At 42.8% G+C, this 20,308-nt stretch overlaps 1 protein-coding gene and 1 pseudogene across 1 annotated transcript; both read right to left on the reverse strand.

Moving 5' to 3' along the window:
• Positions 1-3,536: 3,536 nt before the first annotated feature.
• On the reverse strand, positions 3,537-8,523 carry LOC133048737 (interferon omega-1-like; annotated as a pseudogene).
• Positions 8,524-17,380: 8,857 nt separating this feature from the next.
• LOC133048977 (interferon omega-1-like) lies at positions 17,381-17,854 on the reverse strand. Its single transcript, XM_061132966.1, has one exon. The coding sequence runs from the start codon at positions 17,852-17,854 to the stop codon at positions 17,381-17,383; it is 474 nt and encodes a 157-aa protein (XP_060988949.1).
• Between the last annotated feature and the right edge of the window lie 2,454 nt (positions 17,855-20,308).

The following is a 20,308-nucleotide window of genomic DNA, read 5'->3' on the forward strand; positions in this document are numbered from 1 at the left end:
GGACATGTGTAATTACACAGGTTATTGCCCTTTATCTCTCATTCATAAGTGTTGCTGTCCTCTCATCCATGAACACATTGTTGGCTGCTCTTAGGCTCCGTTTTTCTCTCTTAGTTTCCATAGGAAGCCAGGCTCTGTCAGCCCTATTTGTTTGTTTCCTTATTTGTAAGGGATTTACGAGATCACTCTGGCAGTAAAGCTCTTGGAAACAAAGGATGAGTTTTCCTTAGTGTTTGATTTAGAGAAGAAGCTGATTATTATCAGTTTTGAACCCCTTCCACATTTCTCTTCCTTCTGGAACACATTCCTGCAGATCCCTGCCCTTCAGGGAACCACGAGGGCAGGTCTATTAGAGACATCACCCTTTCTTTCCACCATTTTCTTATTGGACACCTGTGGTCCTCCACAGACTGGGCCAATACACCCACCAGAATCCTAGTTCTTCTCAGGGAACATGGGTGAGGAGATTCTAATTCCAAGATAATTGTATTTCCCCAGCAGCCCCTCACTCACAAGGGAGAGATCACACAGAGTCACAGCCTGTCCTCTGGAGTGAGTGAGTCCCTTCCTCACCTGCTGGACTCCCTCCCTGAGGACAGGCCCACCACATCCTGTGGACAAGAATCTCCTTTCTGTGGAGGGCTTGTTTACTTATTGGGAAGATAGTCTTCCTGAAACCCCACCCGGTCCCCTGGAGTGGTTGTGTGAAGGACTCTAGTTCTCGGTGGTGACCTCTTCTTCTCCTGACCCATTTGGCAGGTGTCCAAATTGTCAGCACTGCTCAGAAGCTGAGAGCAAAACTGTGTTTGCGCAAGTTGGTGGAGGAGTTTCCAACTGCAATTATTTTACTTTTTCATAGGTGAATAATACTTACTTTGCCCAATATAGGTTTTATTATTCAACCCTTTTACTTAAACTCTTCAACACTTGTTCTGCTCAGAGCTACTGAGCTGGAGGAAGGAGATTCAGTGATGGTGTTGTCCCTCATAGGAAGCTTATGTCACAGAATCTAATGAGTTTCAGTCATTTATTCGGGCAGTTGATTCTACTGGGCATCTCTGTTCCTCTATTTCTGTCTCTTCTGAGATTGCAAGGCAGTGAGACCCAGGTTACTAGATTAGGACAAACAGCCTTCTTTCCTTTACCAGAGCATAATTTTTCATTTAAACTGTTTATATACACTTAGTGACTTATTGGACCATGTTGGTATTCCTCTTCTGCTCTGGTTCTATTTCATGATGAGACAAGAACAATAAAGGGAAGTAAAGAAAGCCAGAGGGGCTGCATCTCTATCACTTTCAAGGCATTAGATTTTTTTGTTTCTGTTTGCAATTTTCCTAGAAAATAAGATTGCATAGTTGTTTTGTGGACAACAAGAAAACAAGGGTAAGTCTCAACGTCGTGAAGAATGAAAGTGGTTTTACCCTGGTGTCATGAGGTATTCTGAGTTAGCAAACTGCAGTGAGGCATGCCTGGGCAGTAGGATGTGGCAGAGGGGAAGGATGAGGCCAATATGAACAACAGAAAGCCTGGGACAGGGCTGCTTCTTACAGAAGCTCAATGAAGGCCAAGTCCTGAGTCAGTTGACTGCCTTCAGCTTTGGAAGACCAGCTATCTGATTTTCCTTTCCTTTAATCCACATGTGATCAGCATAAGGGGAGATGGAAGAGAGACGGGCAATCAGAACCCCAGTTTCTAGAACACAAACCCTTTCTGGCAGGGTTGAGGAGACCAGCCTTGCCTAGCATCTGTGTAGTTGATAAATCCACTTGGGCAATGAGAAGATGCTTTGAAAAAACTAGAATGATAGAAAATGAAATGATTCCAAAAGATCCTAATCTTAATCTGGTTAACAGTAAAATTATGATATTAAAAGTAAGAGCTGCATTTTATTGATTGCTAACCCTAATGATTTCTTTAATATTCCAGTTTGTGATATGATCACATTCATGGGTTGGGTTTCTGCAGCTTTTTGAAGAATGTTAAAAATATTTATGTGCTTATTTGACTGGGCCAGGTCTTAGTTGAAGCATGCTGGATATTGCATCTTCTTTGCTTCATGCAGGATCTTTACTTGGGCCATGGGAAGACTTGCCTGCCTCATGCAGGATCTACTTCCCTGAACAGAGATCCAACTCAGGCTCCGTGCTTTCGGAGCATGGAATCCTGACCACTGGACCATCAGGGAAATCTTAAGGGGTAGGGTTTCAATATATGAATTTGGGGAACACACACACATTCAGTCCGTATCATAGTAATAAGATAGCAAGGTATTGTGTTTATGGTAAGGATTCATTAGGCTATGTTTCCTTCTTGGTATTTATTTGTGGAGAAAGAACACATTGCCTGATGCTACCCTCACTTTTTATGGCACGTCCACCCTGAATTGTTTACTAATTAAATGTTTTCATGTTGTACTGTGAACCTAATTACCAAGGATCTACCAGGCTTCCCTGGTGGCTCAGATGGTAAAGAATCCGCCTGCAATGCAGGAGACCAAGGTTCAATCCCTGAGTTGGGAAGATCCCCTGGAGAAGGAAATGGTAACCCACTCCAGGATTCTTGCTTGGAGAATTCCTTGGGCACAGGAGCCTGACAGGTACAGTTTATGGGGTCACAAAGAGTCATACTCAACTGAGCGACTAACACTTTTGCCAGACAAATTCCACAGACTCTCAGTGTTCATCAAAAATGACAGTGACAACAACGACAAATTCCTTAGGCTCTGTAAGGGACTCACTTAGTCCTTCCAACATAGTTGAAACTGAGTTAATATTCTCCTTTCCAAGAGCCCCCTGCTAAGACTTTATTTGAATAAAATAATCTAAGAGTGAATTTGCAACTCCAGGTTTCAAAACCTAATATGTCAGATTCCAAACTCCCTATCCACAGCATAAACACCTGAGCAAACTGCATGTACTGAACTCTCACTTATTTCCCTATTTTACTTCTAACACAAGATGTTCCTTTTTGTTTCATACCTTGATGTTACAAATCTCTTATTTCCATCATTTAACGCCTCCCTCCAAATTCTAGATAAGCTGAGCGATTTACAAAGTATCCTGATTATTTTTTATAAGAAGCAAAATGAAATTATCAAGTGGTAGTTATTACTGAGAGTCTAACTGTGCTTCACATAATTAATAATTCTAATAATTATGAAATGATCATAGTTAACTGTCCAAGATGACTCATAGATTGTTAAGTGATCCTCACCATAAAATTGAGATACATGACGGACAAGGTCCTTGAGAGTTATGACCCCTGCGCAAGATTTGTATTACAAACATTTCGGTGAATCCAGTGTAGAAAACCCCAAGCTGACGGTACTTGTGGATATAGGTAAAGCATACTTAATGCTACCAAATTACATGAATGAGGGAAACTACTGGAAGAATACAAGACGACGCATGCTAACGGGTGAAATGTGAGGGATGGAGCAGAGCATCCCCATGGCCATCAGCAGGGAATCCAGGGGTCCAGAGAGTCAGCACTTGCACTGGGCCTCAGGGAAACAGCTCAGGTCCTGCCCTGAGCTAAGCCGCCCTCCAAGCTCCTTTCGCTGCGCCCCAACGGCCGCGAGGGGGCGCCCGATCTCTCAGGAACTGACAGACCGGCGACGCAAACCCAGCTGGACCCGCCTCCAGGTACAGAGCGGCCAACTCGGGCGGCGGATCCACGGGGAGAACTCGGGGGTCGCCCTCGGAGGGAGCCGCCGGAGCCCAGGGAGCGCTTGGGGCCGCGCGAGCAGAGAGGAAAGTTCTTTGTCGGGCCCGACTGCCCAGGGGAGCTTTGCCGCTGCTTCTGTCAGAGCCTTTGATGTCTGCACCTGCCCTTGTATCCACCCTCCCCTTCCTGGGAGGAGATTTTACCCAGAGCGATTTACAGCGGTGCCTGTTTATGCTGCGATTGATGGCTGGAAATCCAATGGCAACCCATCCAGTACTCTTGCCTGGAAAATCCCATGGACAGAGGAGCCTGGTAGGCTGCAGTCCACGGGATCGCGAAGAGTCGGACACGACTGAAGCGACTTAGCAGTAGCAGCAGCAGATGGCTGAAAATCAGAGCATGTTGTGGTATGTTTTCAGATTCAGGGCTGTTTCTGGGGAAAAGGACTAATTCAGGGACAATGGGAAAGGCATCTACAATCCGGACAGAAATCTACTAGATATTGGGATCCTCCAGTGGGAAGGAAGACTGGGGACAAGACTGAGACTTAAAGGAGCTCCCAGGGTTGAGAAAATTATTTCATTCAATAGTAATATAAAAGGTAAATTTCTCTTGTAATATTAATTGTTTGAAAAATCTTTTAAAATAGGTAAGTCTTAAACTCACATCAAGTTGAAATATTTTCCTTATGCCCCAACAGTACTTTTATGTTCCTGGCTTTAATGGAAGCAAAATCAGCAGTAATGGTTTCAAAACTGCTACTTTGTATATATCTCTCTTCACTGATGGAATGCCATATTTGATAAATTATGACCCAGTAACTATCTTAAATAACCAATCTCAACTTAACCAATCTCAATGTGCTTTTCCATCTCATGTCTTTTAACCAAGCATCATCTATTAAACAGTCATTTTTTATGTAGTCAGTTTTTCATTGGAGAGGTGCATTACCTTTTCAAAATGTCAAATCATATGGATAAGTTGCTTAAAAAGCTGCAATCAAAATGCTTTTGATTTCAGCATCATGTGTGCTCAGTAGGTATCAACTGTGAAATAGACAGTTGGGTATATGATTCCAGCATGCATCTTCGGAAGGCATCACCATCAAGACTGATTTCTAAAGCCCTGAAAACTAGAGCAGCTCATGACGTAGCTCATGAGTTTGAAAAGAAAACATTTCTGGGCCCTGAACACAGCAAAACCACAAGTGTCTTTGTCACAAATGAAACTCGGACTGGATACCAGCCAGATGGCAGGAGGGCAGTGTGAGTGTGGAGCCTGGGATCCAGTGGAGGACCTTGAAATCTGTGTGTCTTCTAGCTGGAGATCATGGAGTTTGAACAAAAATGAATAATGAACTTGTTTCCATGGGTAAAGTGACAAGGAAGAGCAATGGGTACATTGTGTATGAATCCGAAATTCATAGAAGAAACCTGCATTTCCAGTGGATATGATGGGGAAAGGTTGTCACCTATTCTAGCATACTGGTCTTAAAACTAAAGTCTCAACTCCACAGCTCTTCTTCTCAGCTCTACTCTGTGATGCTGGGGCTCCAGTTCCTTCCAGTACATTTCTCCTTTGGCTGCAGATTGTTTTTCTTTCAGAGTTCTCCCGAACCAATTCCAAGAGGTGGACTAGAAGGCTGGAGTATGACGGATGACAACCACCATCCATTAGGAACAGGAAAACTAATGGTTGCTGCTAGATGCTCTGTGTTACCAGTCAGATTGGCAAAAACTAAAAAGGATGATAAGATCCTATTTTGGTCAATGTGTGAGCAGATATAAGGACTTAAATGGTCTTGAGTATAGGTTAATGTAGCCATTGTTATTGTGAACAGTTGGCAATATGCATGTGCGTGGTTTACGTATTTTGACCAATAAAACTGACTTCATGGACACTTGTTCAGAGAAAGACACTCACTTGCATTATAAGACAGCTGCATATACTTGTAGCAATCTCTCCTCTAAAAGCACTAATTTCTGAGAAAGACTGACTCTCGGGGGTGACACTGCCAGCACTTAGGGACTGAAGTTTTTATGGAAAACAGGTAGGATCAAACCCAGGACAGCCCAGGCCTGGAGAGCAGAACCTCACACTTCATGGCCCTTGCTCCTTTCGTCCTGACTCTGCTTTGCTGCTGAAAGTCTGAAGCCCAACAGAGTAGAGAAGGTAATTGTAGAAGTTTCTTAAAGGAGTAGTAGAGTAGTACTCATACTAAAGAAGCAAGAAACATTATTAATGAGTAATATGTGTGATATTCTGCATTTATATCAGATCTCTATGATTTCCCTATTATTCATTTTTATAGTAGATCAAAGCATTTTCTACTAATCCTTCTTTCTCAAAGAATTTCTATGACTTCCTAAGAATACTTCTAGAAGTCTGAAGCACAGAAATTGGAACTGTCTTCAGCACTGAGCACAGGAGAGTTCACACACTGAATATACTGTGAAACTAGCACCCAAGTTAAATATTTTTACCGAAGACCTAGCATCTTTCTAGTGTTGCCTTTCTGTCACTGCCTCAGGCCAGCTGTCCTGTCTCCTCCCTGTGGGCAGCTACTCTGGACTCTCACTGTCCTGATTATTTCTGCCAGGCATATTTTATGCCTCTTGTAATATGGACTCATTGATCCAAACAGTAGTCCTATGAAAAACTGCTGTAATTTTCCCCGTATTAGAGAAGAAGATCAAGACAGCATGCATGCCTGGGCACATGCTAAGTTGGTTCAGTCCTGTCTGATTTGTGACCCACGGACTGTAGCTCACGAGGCTCCTCTGTTCATGGGATTTTCAAGAAAGAATACTGGAGTGGGTTGCCATGTCCTTCTCCTTAGTGTTTGTGATATTTTTCAGGGTCACCCTGCTGTGAAATAGCAGAGCTGCAATTCAAAGGTTTTGAAACTTGGAGAACTCTCCCTTCACTTGTGCTGTCTTCCAGTGATTTCCACTGAGAGAACATTTGAAGCTAGACCATCACAGAACACAGGTCCTGTGTTGGAGGCAGTGAAGATATTGCGTAAGGGAGTGGATTGTTCAGTAAAGCAGGGCTGAGGAGGAGGTGGGAGGAAGAGTAACAGGGGTCAGGATCAGCCACTCGGCACCTCATGTTGGCAACTTCCCTGGAGGAAGTGAGTCCTCTCCCACATACTGACACCAACCGTTCTTTGCTGACTGGGTATAAACTAGCTATACTTGTGACTTCAGGACTAATCATTTACCACAGTTTCAGAGACTCCTTTCTACCTGTTTGTTTGTTTGTTTGTTTTTTGCAGGGGGGTTGGTTGAGGGGTGGCTGCACTCCACAGCTTGCAGAATCTTAGTTCCCTGGACAGATAATCCTGGTACCTGAGCTTCTTACACTGGAAGCATGGAGTCCTAACCACTGGACTGCCAGGGAATTCCACCTTTTGACAATCATTTCCTGAAAAGTGTTAGGACTCTTCTGTAGTATAAATGGACAAATGCTATTCCATGATACGTTTATGTAGACAAAATAAGTATTTATGTCTTCATAATGAAAAAGGCAATGTTTTCCAAGGCAAAGCATTCAATATCATGGTAATCCAAGTCTATATACCCCGACAAGTAATGCTGAAGAAGCTGAAGTTGAATGGTTCTATGAAGACCTACAAGTTCATCTAGAACTAACACCCAAAAAAGATGTTCTTTTCATTATAGAGGACTGGAATGCAAAAGTAGGAAGTCAAGAAACACCTGGAGTAACAGGCAAATTTGGCCTTGGAGTACAGAATGAAGCAGGGCAAAGGCTGATAGAGTTCTGCCAAAAGAACGCACTGGCCATCGCAAACACCCTCTTCCAACAACACAAGAGAAGTCTCTACATATGGACATCACCAGATGGTCAACACCAAAATCAGATTGATTATATTCTATGCAGCCAAAGATGGAGAAGCTTTTAAGCAGTCAACAAAAACAAGACTGGGAGCTGACTGTGGCTCAGATCATGAACTCCTTATTGCCAAATACAGACTTAAATTGAACAAAGTGGGGAAAGCCACTAGACCAATCACGTATGACCTAAATCAAATCCCTTATGACCATACAGTGGAAGTGAGAAATAGATTTAAGGGACTAGATCTGATAGAGAGCCTGATGAACTACGGACGGATGTTCGTGACATTGTACAGGAGACAGGAATCAAGAACATACCCAAGCGAAAGAAATACAAAAAAGCAAAATGGCTGTCTGAGGAGGCCATTCTTAACCTTTCTTGCAAGTTGGTTGATGAAGACAAGGCTCTCATGATTTCCAGTCTGACGATTTCCCAGGCGCAGTCGCTGTATCCCTTCTCTTGCAGGTAGACATGGATGCCCTGGAAGTACCTCCTCACGGCCAGCGTGGGGCCCGTCCTTCCCAGGGCAGAGTCTTCCTCTCCCATCACCTGCCCCAGGCAGGCATCCAGGTCGTCCAGCTGCTGAAGGAGTCCAGTGCGGAGCTGCTCCAGGAGGGTGGTGTCCCAGGCAGCAGAGGAGCGCTCTGTGTGGAAGAGGTTGAAGCTCTGCTGGAGCATCTCGTGGAGCACAGAGATGGCCTGGGCCTCCTGCAGCTGGCCACCCTCCACCATCTCTTGGGGGAAGCGAAGTCTTTTCTGTCCTGCAGACAGAAGCGAGGGGAGAGCCTCCTCATTTGGCCCAGGAGCCTCAGGGTCTTTCTGCCAGCCAGACGTGGTTCTGAGACAGGTCACAGCCCAGGGATCCTCTGGGCCGTAGCTGACCAGCACCAGGGCCATCAGTGGAGAGAGCACGAATGCCTTGGGAAAGATGAAGCTGCTGCTGGGCTGGCGGAGACAGCGTCTGGTGGAATCTTGAGGTAGGTTCTCTGATGTCATGCTTTCTAAGCAAGGCCATTAAATAGGGAACATGGTAATTTTCATTTTCTATTTGTTTCTATATAGTTTTACTTCCTTCTTTGATTTTCATTTATGTATTCACAATATGTTAAAAGAAAATGTCATCAATTTAAAGTATTAATTTTACCTATTTCTCAATAACTTCAAATGGATCCATCCAATTGGATATTTGTTAATCAAATTAGAAAGATTTTATTATTCAACACTTTTACTTAAACTGTTCAACACTTTTCTCCTCAGAGTTTCTGAGCTGGAGGAAGGAGATTTAGTGATGCTGTTGGCTCTCACTGGAAGCTTATGTCACAGACTCTAGTGAGTTTCAGTCATTCATTCAGGCAGTTGATTCCACTGCACTTCTTGGTCCTCTGTCTCTTTCTCCCTCTGAGAACAAAGGACGGTGAGAACCAGGCTACTCCTTCAGGGAAAAATCACCTTCTTTCCTTCACTTGACTATAATTTTTCACTTAGTTTCTCCATTCATTTAGTGACGTGTTGGCCAGGATTTGTCTTGCTGCTCCTGCTCCAGATCTAATTCATGTTGAGGTAAGAACAATAAAGTGAAGTAAAGAAGACAGAGGGGCTGTATCTCTATCATATTTAATACTTTAGGGTTTTTTTTGTTGTTGTTGTTTCCCTTTGCCATGTTCCTAGAAAGTAAAATTCCACAGTTTTTTTGTGGGCAAAAAAGAAAACTAATCTAAGTCTGAATGTCTGAACATGAAAGAAGGGAAGTGGTTTTCCATGGCAGAATGATGTATTCTGAATTAACAAAGTTCAGTTCAGCACAGCTGGCGATGAGGCTGTGGCAGAGGGGAAGCATGAGGCCAGTGTGAACAGCAGAAAGGCTGGGACATTGCTGCTTCTGACAGAAGCTCAACGAAGGTTAAGTCCCGGTCAAGTGACTGTCCTTTGCTTTGCAAGAACAGCTACCTCATTTTTCTTTCAATTAATGCACGTAGGATTCATTTCAGGAGAGAAGGAACAAGTCCAACCCATCACCTAACAAGAGATGGACAACTGGAATGCCAATTGCTGGAATACTAACCCTCTCTGTCAGTGTCTTGGAGCCAGCTTTGCTGAGCATCTGTCTAGGTAATAAATCCACTCAGGCAATGAGAAGCTGCTTTGAAAAAAACTGGAATGAAATGGAATTAAATGATTCCAAAACATCTTGATCTTAATCTGGATAATAGTAATTATGATATTAAAAATAATACCTGAATTTTATTTCCTGCTACTAATGGACTAGTCACTTTCCAAGTTCTTTAGAATTTTAACTGAATCTTCTCATTAACTCTTAGGGTCACACTCCTGGAGAAAAATATAAATCTAGACAAATGAACTATTCCAACCATAGCAAAGATTCAGGAGCAAACCTTGGGGGTTTTGATTTGTCTGAAAGATCCCATTAAAAAAAAAAAGGAAGGGTGCAAATGAACATGACATTAAGGAAGCAATGAAATAAGTGACAGGAGGAGAAAGAGTTGACAAAAATCCCTTAATCCATTTCAAATGCAAAGAGTCACTATCTATTGTTTTGTAGGCCACAATGTGTGATCTGAAGTCCACAAAAGTAAGATATAATCATAAATAGACAAAATCACTATTAAGTAGTTGGAAGGGAATAGATTGTTCTGCCACCTAAAAGAAAAGCAGGAGTTTGCTCATTGTCTAGTGGTTAGGATCCAGCACTTTCACTGCTGTGACCTGATTTTAATCCCTGTTTGGGGATGTCCGATCACACAAACCTCGCAGAAGTCTCAGCTTTTATGAGTGTTTTCTTCAATGAAATATAGTAAAATAGTTTTATTAACCCTATGAGAGGTGAGCCCTACTTTCTATGTATTTAAACCTCTTGACCTTTCTTGTGAGTTTAAGAACAAAGAAAAACCAGCTAACAGTTCCTCGCCACATGAGCTCTGATGTTTCTCCTTCAGAATGACAATGAAAACATCTTTCAGCATCAGGTTCTGCAGAATGAAGTCACTACCCACTGCAGTCCCTGACCTCCAACACGCCCTGACAGGAGTTCAGAATGGAGATCAGGAACGAGGCACTCTCTGCTCTGGGAAAACTGAAACAGCAGGTCAGCAGAGAGTTAGATAATTTCCAGAGGAAATTTATGAACCCAATTGTTACAACTTGTCATGGATAGAAATGCTCTAAAATCTTTCAGAGAGACATCTGTTCCTCCTGATTCTCAGCCGCTTTCTCCCAAGATGTGAGTTGATCGGCACCTCATTCCTTCACCATAGTCACATGCATACTGACCTCCTCTACGTCCGTGGGGCAGTTTCTCAGAGCTGAGGAGAGGCTGACCTCCAGCCTGCAGTCCTCAGCAAGTACTCCCAATAAAATACACTCTCAGGAATCATGTTTTTGGGTTGTTGTTTTTTAGTGGTTGACGGTCCCCTTCCAGGAAACCTCCTCAGGTAACCTGCTGTTCTTATTCTAAAGGAAATCACCTGCATTTCTCACCTCCAGTCCAGACGGTCATCCTGTTGTCTCCTGATGGAGTCCAGTGAAGAACATCTACTGTTTTCCTAATTCTGTTCAAGATGTGGGTGATGAGGAAGCCTGTGTGAGACCAAGATGGAGGAGCACGTGTGCTTCCTAGATAGAAGCAGCAAACAATGTTCTCCTTAGCAGGGAGAGACTGGCTTGAATTGTGAAATAAGCCTCAAAGTCTTGTAGAGTTATCTTTATTTTTAAATTTCTTGGTCAACCTATCAAACATCATTATGTAATACTATAGAATAGAGATGAAAAGCTTATTTAGAAAATGATTTGTCAATGAAATGATATTTTTAGCAGTAATATCAGCATGTTTTTTACTTGTTTAGCACCCTAATCCTCAAGAAGGTTTCCAAACCTCTCAATGTACTTTAAATGTTCTTTGAGGGGCTTCCATGGGGGCTCAGTGGTAAGGAGTCCACCCGCCAATGTGACCACATGTGGTCCTAGAGGATGCCACGTGCTGCAAAACAGCTGAGCCCGGGTGCCACAACTATTGAGCCTGTGCTCTAGACCCTGGGACCACCACTACCAAAGCCAAGTGCACTAGAATCTGTGCTCCCCAACGAGAGAAGCTACCAGAGTGAGGAGCCTGTGCACCCCAACTAGAGAGGACCCACCTTAGCCACAACTAGAGAAAAGGCCGTGCAGCAATGAAGACCCAGCACAGTGAATAATGAATAAATAAATAAAATTATTTTAGAAGTCCCTCTGACTTTACATATAGCTCCTGAATGCTACATGTCCCAACCAGAAAGAAGAGAAAGCTGATTGATCCATCAATGTCCTGAGAATCATATAGATTCTACATTAATGTAGATTGCCTACATTAAATACATGAATTTCCACAAAGATCTTTGTTTCTTTGAGAAATTGTATTCTTCCAGTGTGCACGTTACTGACATATGTCCTGAAAGGAAAACTTTGACCCACTGTTGCTAAATGTATTAAAAGTCCTGCCTGTGTCCCTTCTATTCAGTCTTGTTTGATTTTGTCTCTCAAAGATGCAAAGACACCATGATGGAATTTAAGAACTTCCTTGGATTGCACTGTCCCCAGGCGCCTCTTGCCCTGCTCTGTGATAACTTGCTGGATCCTAAGGAAGAAGCAATCTGCATGAGGGAGTGCCTTCTAGGCCCTTGTGCCTTCTAGGACTCTGCAGGCTGCTGTGGTGTGAACGTCACCCGTGCTGGGGACACAGCTAGAGGCCAGGCATCGTGCTCTGTCTCCGTGCCCTCAGCGTCCACGTCAGTCTTCTCATTCTCTGAAAAGGAGTGCTGTGGAGAAGCACTTGCCTCAGTGTGTTTCATCTGTGTTGTTCCGTGTCCTGAGGACCCGCTGCTGCTCCAGTGAACAATTAAACATCTTTGTTCTCCTTCCAAGTTCTCAAGCTGCTGCTGACTTTCAACTCCAAGTTTCTGGTGCTTTGGGCTTTTGAGCAAGTGAGATTCCTGAATGAGGTGAGCTCCTCCTAGTGCAATCAGCATGGGCGAGAGCCCAGGTAGAGGCTCAGAGGAGCCCCTGGAGTCTCCACCATTGTTCACTGGGGGGCGGGGTTCCCTCTATGTACTGTGTTTCCCTGGGAGCCTGGGCAGTCTGGACCTGCAGTGCTTGGCAGGCAGAGCAGGTGAAGTCATAGGAGAGTCTCTGACAGATCTAGAACTTTCTCTCAGGTTCTGCTTTTAGTTGGTGGTTTGCAGGCTTAAGGGGAAATTGACAACCAGAAACCATAATGGAGAAGGACACAGCTGTCTGAATGGAGAGGACACCTTCATGCAGAGTGAATGAGGAGAGAAATAGGGATTTCTACACTGGGAGGAAGTGAATGATTGTGATATTTGAGTGTGAGGATAAGATATTCACCTGACCTCTCGCCAACGGAATATCACGTCTTCAAGCATCTCTCCAATTGTTTTCCGGGGGGGAAAATTCCACAACCAACAACAGGCAGAAAATCCTTCCCAAGAATTCATGAAATCCTGAAGCATGGATTTTTTTTGCATCACTGCTTTTAGGTTACTTATTTTTAAAAAAAATCAGAGTTACAAAAAGCATTGGAGTGGTTATGTTCACTTCAAGTTCCTCAGGGCAACAAACAACATAGCTAAAGGTAGAATATTTTCACTTCTAGCGTGCAAATCCTAAAGAGGGCTCAAGGAATTGTAAAATGCATTTTTTAATCAGGTTGCCATTCAGGATTCGTGTATCTGTTTTAATGAAAAAAAATTAAGTCTTTTAGAGTAAGAATTTAATAAAGGAAGAAAAATCATAAACAGACTAAATACAAAATATCCATTTTCCCATAAGTATACATACCTAGTATTTTATCAACAAAATAATGTAAATATTTATAAATAGTTAAATAAATATTAAAATAGATAAACAAATGTCCAGGTAGTTAAATACATAGATAGATCAGCTTTGGCATCTGTGAGGAACCAGTGTGTATAGAGTAGAACATGATGTTACTTAATATTCCAGAAAACACTTGACAACCTGATTCATTTCAGGGCTCAATGACAGCAGAAATGAGAGTCTTCCCCGAGGCCGCGCAGGAGGCATGTGGTCTTGTTGGTCTGTGAGGATCATTTCCGTGTTGAACCAGGTGTGTGTCAGTCCTTCCTCCGGAATCTCCTGCAAGTTTGTTGAGGAAGAGAAAGCTCTCATGACTTCTGCTCTGACAACCTCCCAGGCACAAGGGCTGTGTCCGTTCTCTTGCAGATAGAGAGTGACTCTGTGGAAGTATTTCCTCAGAGCCAGGCTGGAGTCCCCCTTGAGCAGGGGAGCCCTGGGCTTTCTCTAGTTGTGGCCAGTGGGGCTCACTCTTCCTCACACCTCCTGGTTTCCTTCCTGTGAGCCTTCTTCGGGCTCCAGCATGCAGGCTTCAGCAGCTGCAGCACGTGGACTCTAGAGCAGGGTCTCAGGATCAGTGGAGCGCTGTCTTAGTTGTTCTGTGGCAGGTGGACACTTCCTGGACCAGGGATCGAACCTGTCTCTCCTGAGGAAAGATTCTTATTCACTTCACCACCAGAGAAGTCTTCAACAAGTCATTTTGGCTAAAGCAGTTTCTCAGATTTCCTCCTACTACTGGAAGGCATTTACAAATGACCAAGCGATTTTGCTTCATCTGGGCCCCATTTCCCGGAATTATAATAGACAGTGGCTGGTATTTCTACTCTATTCTTGCTGGTGCCAGTCATACTGAGTTTGTTGCTAAAACCACTAGGAGTCTCCTTCCTTGAAGGCACACGTGGTCTGGGGATTCAAGTAGCAAGTGCAACACACTTTTCAGCCTCTGCCCAGCACTATATTAAACTCAAGAGGATGCCTCACCCCTAATTGTCCTCATCTAGGTCATGATTCCAGAAAACATCTGCTTATACTGCATTGACTAGGCTAAAGCCTTTGACTTTGTGGATCACAACAGACTGTGGAAAATGCTTCAAGAGAAAGAAATACCAGACCATCTTACCTGCGTCCTGAGAAATCTGTATGCAGGTCAAGAAGCAACAGTTAAAACTGGACATGGAACAGTGGACTGGTTCCAAACTGGGAAAAGAGTACATCAAGACTGTATACTGTCACCCTGCTTATTCAACTTATATCCAGAGTGCATCATGTGAGATGCCGGGCTGGATGAAGCAGAAGCTGGAGTCAAGATTGCCAGGAGAATTATCAATTATGCAGATGACACCACCCTTTAGGCAGAAAGGAAAGAGGAACTAAAGAGCCTCTTGATGAAAGTGAAAGAGGAGAGTGAAAAAGCTGGCTGAAAACTGAAAACATTCAAAAAAGTAAGAACATGGTTTCCAGTACCATTGCTTCATGGCAAATAGATGGGGAAACAAAGGATAGAGTGACAGACTTTATTTTCCTGGGCTCCAAAATCACTGCAGATGGTAACCGCAGACATGAAATTAAAAGACACTTACTCCTTGGAGGAAAAGCTATGACCAATCTAGACAGCATATTAAAAGGCAGAGACATTACTTTGGCCACAAAGGTCCGTATGGTCAAAGCTATGGTTTTTCCAGTAGTCATGTATGGATGTGAGAGCTGGACCATAAAGCTGAGTGCCAAAGAATTGATGCTTTTGAAATATGGTGAAAAAGCTGGCAGAGCTATGGATCTGAACTCAAACTCTCCTTGATGCTCACAGCTCACAGCAAGAAGCAGGCAGTTTACCACAATACTCTCTGGTGGATCTTTACCAACATGGCAATTACTACTACACTGATCCTGAGATGCTTCAGAGACTCCTCACAAGGAATGATGAATGATCATTTCCATGCTCTATTTTATTCCATTGCATGTCTGGTAAGCTTTATTTTAGTTTGGCTTCCAGTTTTTGACATGTAATAATTAAAGCCTTACAACAGGTTGAAAATCTAGAATTTGGATCTGAATCCCTGGTTTCCTTATTTTGCCTATTAACCTGCTCATTCTTTTTAATTCAGGGTGACTATTTTCCTACTTCTGCATGTCAAGCATGTAGACTTTAAAGACCTTTATGTTCTGAATGGTTAGGACCCCACCAAGGTCGTATCACAAGGTCATAAACCCCAAAGTAATGATATAGGTGACAGACCTTTTGGGACATGATTAGGGTGTGAGGATTATTTCCTCACATAAATAATGCCCTTATAAAAGAGGTGGATATAAACCACTCCCTCTGCTTCCCTGTGATGATACAAGGAGAACTCTGCAGTGTGAGACCTGAAGCAGGCTCTCACCACAACTGGACCAAACTGACACACAGTTCTCAGATATCCAGACTTGAGAACTACCTTTGAGCAATACATTTCTGGTCTTTGCAAACTACCCAGTCTATGCTATTTTGTTGAAGAAGCTTGAATAGGAAGATATTACATGCCCTGTTTTATCCTCAGAATACCTCTGGAGTCTGTAAAATTTCTGAAGGGAAAGAAATTATATTACTGAACTCTGTTTCCTAGACATCTAGTCTGGGCCGAAACATTTCTTGAGCTCAATCAATATTCAAGTAACATCAATTCACAAGGATGATAATGATAGGAGAAACAATAATCCAATATCTATTATATATATATATATATATATATGTGTGTGTGTGTGTGTGTGATGTGAGAACACAATAATTTAAAGATTCTTCATGCTTCTACAAGGGAAGATATGATGAAATATTGTGTGAGATACTTTTTAAAGATCATCTGCAGAAATATTTTATTAAAGTTTGCATTTTCAATATTTGGAATGTATGGTGAGTGGAAGACTCACTGTCCACTTTTAGTTCAGTGATTCTCAAGTTCTTGCAAGGAGCCGCCTGATCATTCTTTCCTTGCCTCCCTCAGGTAGTAAGGAAACACATTGTCTACACTTGTAGATGTTTTCCTCATTAGCCTATGCCTTTGGGAGTCAATCTGCATGCTTCTTTCAAATAGTCTATGATGCTCTGAACTCCGAGTGACATCTCTGTCATCTTCCCCAAGCTGAAACTATGAAATAAGAGTTTAAATCAGAGTGTGTGCAAGCAAGATATTGGTTTTCCCCTTGCACACCCACCCAGAGCTCCATTAGGACAAATAGTGAAAAAATGAAAAAATGGTCTTGTGCACTGAACTTGTCTCCTTTTGTCTTAATCATCCAATTATTTCCAAACTTCCTTGCAGTGAGACTCCAATGGGGATAAGTCCGGGCCGGGTAATGTGAGCAGAAGTGCTATTACCCCCGTGTAGTCCTGGCCCTTGGAAACATCTCATGTGATCCACTAATCTTTTCCCTTTGCCTTCAAGGAAAATAGACTCAAGTACTACAGATAAAATTGAAGTCACATGTTAATAATGGAAAAATTGAAAAACAAGGGGACCCATTTCCCTGACTCACTTTCTGGAGAAGAGCAAACTAGAAGATTCACCTGATCAAGAAGGCCTGCATTGTGCTCTTCAAGAAGGAAAGGAAAGTGTCCATTAGAATCAAATTCCTGACACTTTTCTGTTTACCTGTTACAGAGGTTAAACATTAGGTTAACTGACAAATACCTTTAATAACAACATACTCTCCTAAAAACTCCCATAAAAAAGTAAACTTCAGATGTTGAAGATAGTAAATACCCCCAAATACATAAAGATCTTTTACATTGTGTTATAAAATTGTTTATTTAAGAAAAGAGACTTTGTTTTTCTATTTTTTGTAAAACTACGATTTTTATTTCAGTTATTTTTCAGCTTGTAAGCAAACAGAAGTCCAGCTCACTTTGGAGAGTTGAGAAAACAACAATCTGATTGAGTAGAGAGTTGACACAAGTATAATTTTCATTTTATCTGTTGACTTTTCTTGAGGATTCTTACATGAGGGAAAGGCACTTTTCAATTTCCACCCTGGCAACCTCCCAGGCACAGGGGCTGTATGCCTTTCCCTTCAAGTAGAGATGGATTCCTTGGAAATAATTCCGGACATCAATTGCCAAATCGGGACAATCCAGAGTCACTTCTCCCAGCTTTTCCAGGCTCTGACCCAGGCTGGAGAGTAGTTTGTCCAGGAGGGCGCTGTTCCAAGCACCCCAGCTGCTCTCCGTGGTGAAGAGGTTGAAGATCTGCTGGAGCATCAGTTGGTGATAACAGGTGCCTTGAGTCATCTGGATTGAGGTGATATTCTCTCTTCTCCAAGGAAACTTGAAGTCGTGTCTGTGCTCTAGGCATGACTGAGAGGGGATCGTTTTCATCTGTCTCAAATGTCTGGAGATTTCTTTGTTGTCAAGAGAACAAGCAGGGATGGAGCAGAGCATGACTCCTGCCACTAGCAGATAGATCTTGGCCATAGAGAGTTTCCGTGATTCACTGGAGGGCCACGAGGGGGCGCGCGGCACCACTAATCAATGAGCGAAAGGTTTCTCCGCCCAGTCCTGTCACAGCGCGGTTTTCTAGCAGTCCGCAGGAAGGCTCAGGATGTCTTTTTATCGGTTTTCTTAGACTCTTTGCGAGTTCTGAGACTTCGTTTCAGCGGGTTTGGCAGCCAGAGAGGAAACCGTCGCTGCTCAGAGACCAAGTTGGTGCGGCTTTAATAGTGCACGAAGAAACTTTCATTTCCGAGCCCTCGCCAGAGACATTTTCGTGTGGTGGCAAGCCCGGAACCGTGCGTTTTCTGCTTTCCCCTGAGTTTGGTGCTTTCTTTTCGCCCAGAAACTTGAGCGAGGCCATTTTTACAAAGGTCTTTCATGGTGACTCAGACGGTAAAGAATTCGCCCGCCATGAGGGAGACCTGGGTTCGATCCCTGGGTTGGGAAGGTCCCCTGGAGCAGGAAATAGCACCCACTCCAGTATTCTTGCCTGGAGAATCCCATGGACAGAGGAGCCTGGTGGGCTACAATCCATGGAGGTCTCAAAAAGTCGGACAGAACTGAGCGGCTTGGCATGTCTTTACAAAGAAAATACGTTTACCAAGGGGTTTGAGGCAGAGAATCAGAGCGAGCTGGGGCCTATTTTACAGATTCGGGCTCGTTTCTGACGCGATGAAAGGACAGCTCAGGGAAGAGCGAACTTGGCCGCGGCGATGGGACGACTGGACGGTGTTGGGGACTTCCTGGGGGTGAATCGGAGCGCGGTCCCCACCCCGGCCGAGGACGGGGGAGCTGTGCGCCCCTGGAGATGCCCTGGGACTTTCAGGGTGTCTTTTAAGGTATCGGCCTTGAAGTGGGGGAGTAAGCATTAATTAACTGAGAAGTAGGAATATTAAAACACTCATAGCACTGTATTTTTATATGTATGAATTTATTAATATTTAAATACAATTAATATTGATCATATTTAACCTATTTAAAATGTTTATACTTTGAAATATTTTAATGAAAATATTTAACTATTTGCTATATGGTATTAAAATGCATATGAGTATTAAACAGCATTTTATTAAATTCTATTTAAACTACAGTTCTTTATATTACAACAAGAATTTAATTTTGCTTTCTTTGCTGTAGTGGAAGCAAACTCATTCATATATTCAAGATCATTTCTGTTCTTGCTTGACAATTGTTTGTGACTCTGTAACAGTCTTAATTTTTTTTTAACCTGGGTTTCTGAAACACTGCTGCCAGGACCCCACCTGAGTGTCGTATGGAAAGAAGAGTTAGTGGAAATATCCCTGGTGGTCCAAGGATTAAGACTGAGTTTTCAGTGCAGAAGGTGCCAGTTTGATCCCTGGTTAGGGAGCTAAGATCCCACATGCAGTGCTGTGCAGCCAAAAAGAAAGGAAAGAAGAATGGAAGGGAGAGAGGGAGGGAGGAAGCAGGGAAGGAAAAAGAGGCAATGTCTTGTACGAAGCATTGAGGAAGTTTACCCGGTCCATCTTTTCCTTTTCTTTGGTAAGAATTTTATAGACTCATCGTAAATTTCCCAGAGTTCATTGACGTGAAACCGTCCCTTGTAAGACATGGCCCTGCAAATGCAGAGTCATTTCTTGTCTTTATTTAAAATTTTGATGTTTCGTTCAGTGTGTGTTTTGGCATTTTATTTTTTTAACATTGAATTACAATATCATCTATCTTGACGTCTTAGATTTGGTGCCTTTTACATTTCATACTTAAGAAAAGTCCTTTCTTAGTTTACCCCAATACTAACCCAAGAAATAGCTTTAGAAGTACTGTTGCCATCTTCCCTGGATGAAAGTATAGGAATGTCCCATTTCTTGCCATCCTCTCCCCTATCTCGTTGTATAACTGATTTCCTGGTCTCTTTAACCCTTAAAAAAATCTTTGTCTTAAAATAATCTTACCAGAGGTGGTCTGAGACTAACTGAGGATGAGGTAAGGGACAGTTTATCTCATTTGTATTTTTCACAGAGCAGCCATGTTTTTGTTTTGGTTTGGTTTGGTTTTTGGGACAATTTTCTGAGGTGCTGGTTCTCTGCAAAAGGATTCAAGTGCTGTAAGATTTTTTTTCCAGAATGTTCCAGGCACTTCTCTAAGACTGGAATCTTGTGCTCTGCTTCTTCACAATCCTATGGGCAGCCCCCTCTCCTAGAGTTTGCATTGGGGGCCTCAACATACAGACCCCTGACAGTGTTAAGGGCCTTACAGTCAAAGCTTCTCCTGGTTGAACTGAGAATGGACTAAAGACATTACTATTGGTTATATTGATAGGAAAGGCTACTATCATTCATTAAGTTCAGATTCTCAGCCTGTAATTTGCAAACTTTATATTTGATGAACATGATATCCTCTGTGACCACAACTGAAGTTGTCTTGGTTTTTTAGAAGGGAAATCAAATTCTGGTGTCA

Source organism: Dama dama, chromosome 29 (genome assembly GCF_033118175.1).
Source record: "Dama dama isolate Ldn47 chromosome 29, ASM3311817v1, whole genome shotgun sequence".
NCBI lineage: Eukaryota > Metazoa > Chordata > Mammalia > Artiodactyla > Cervidae > Dama > Dama dama.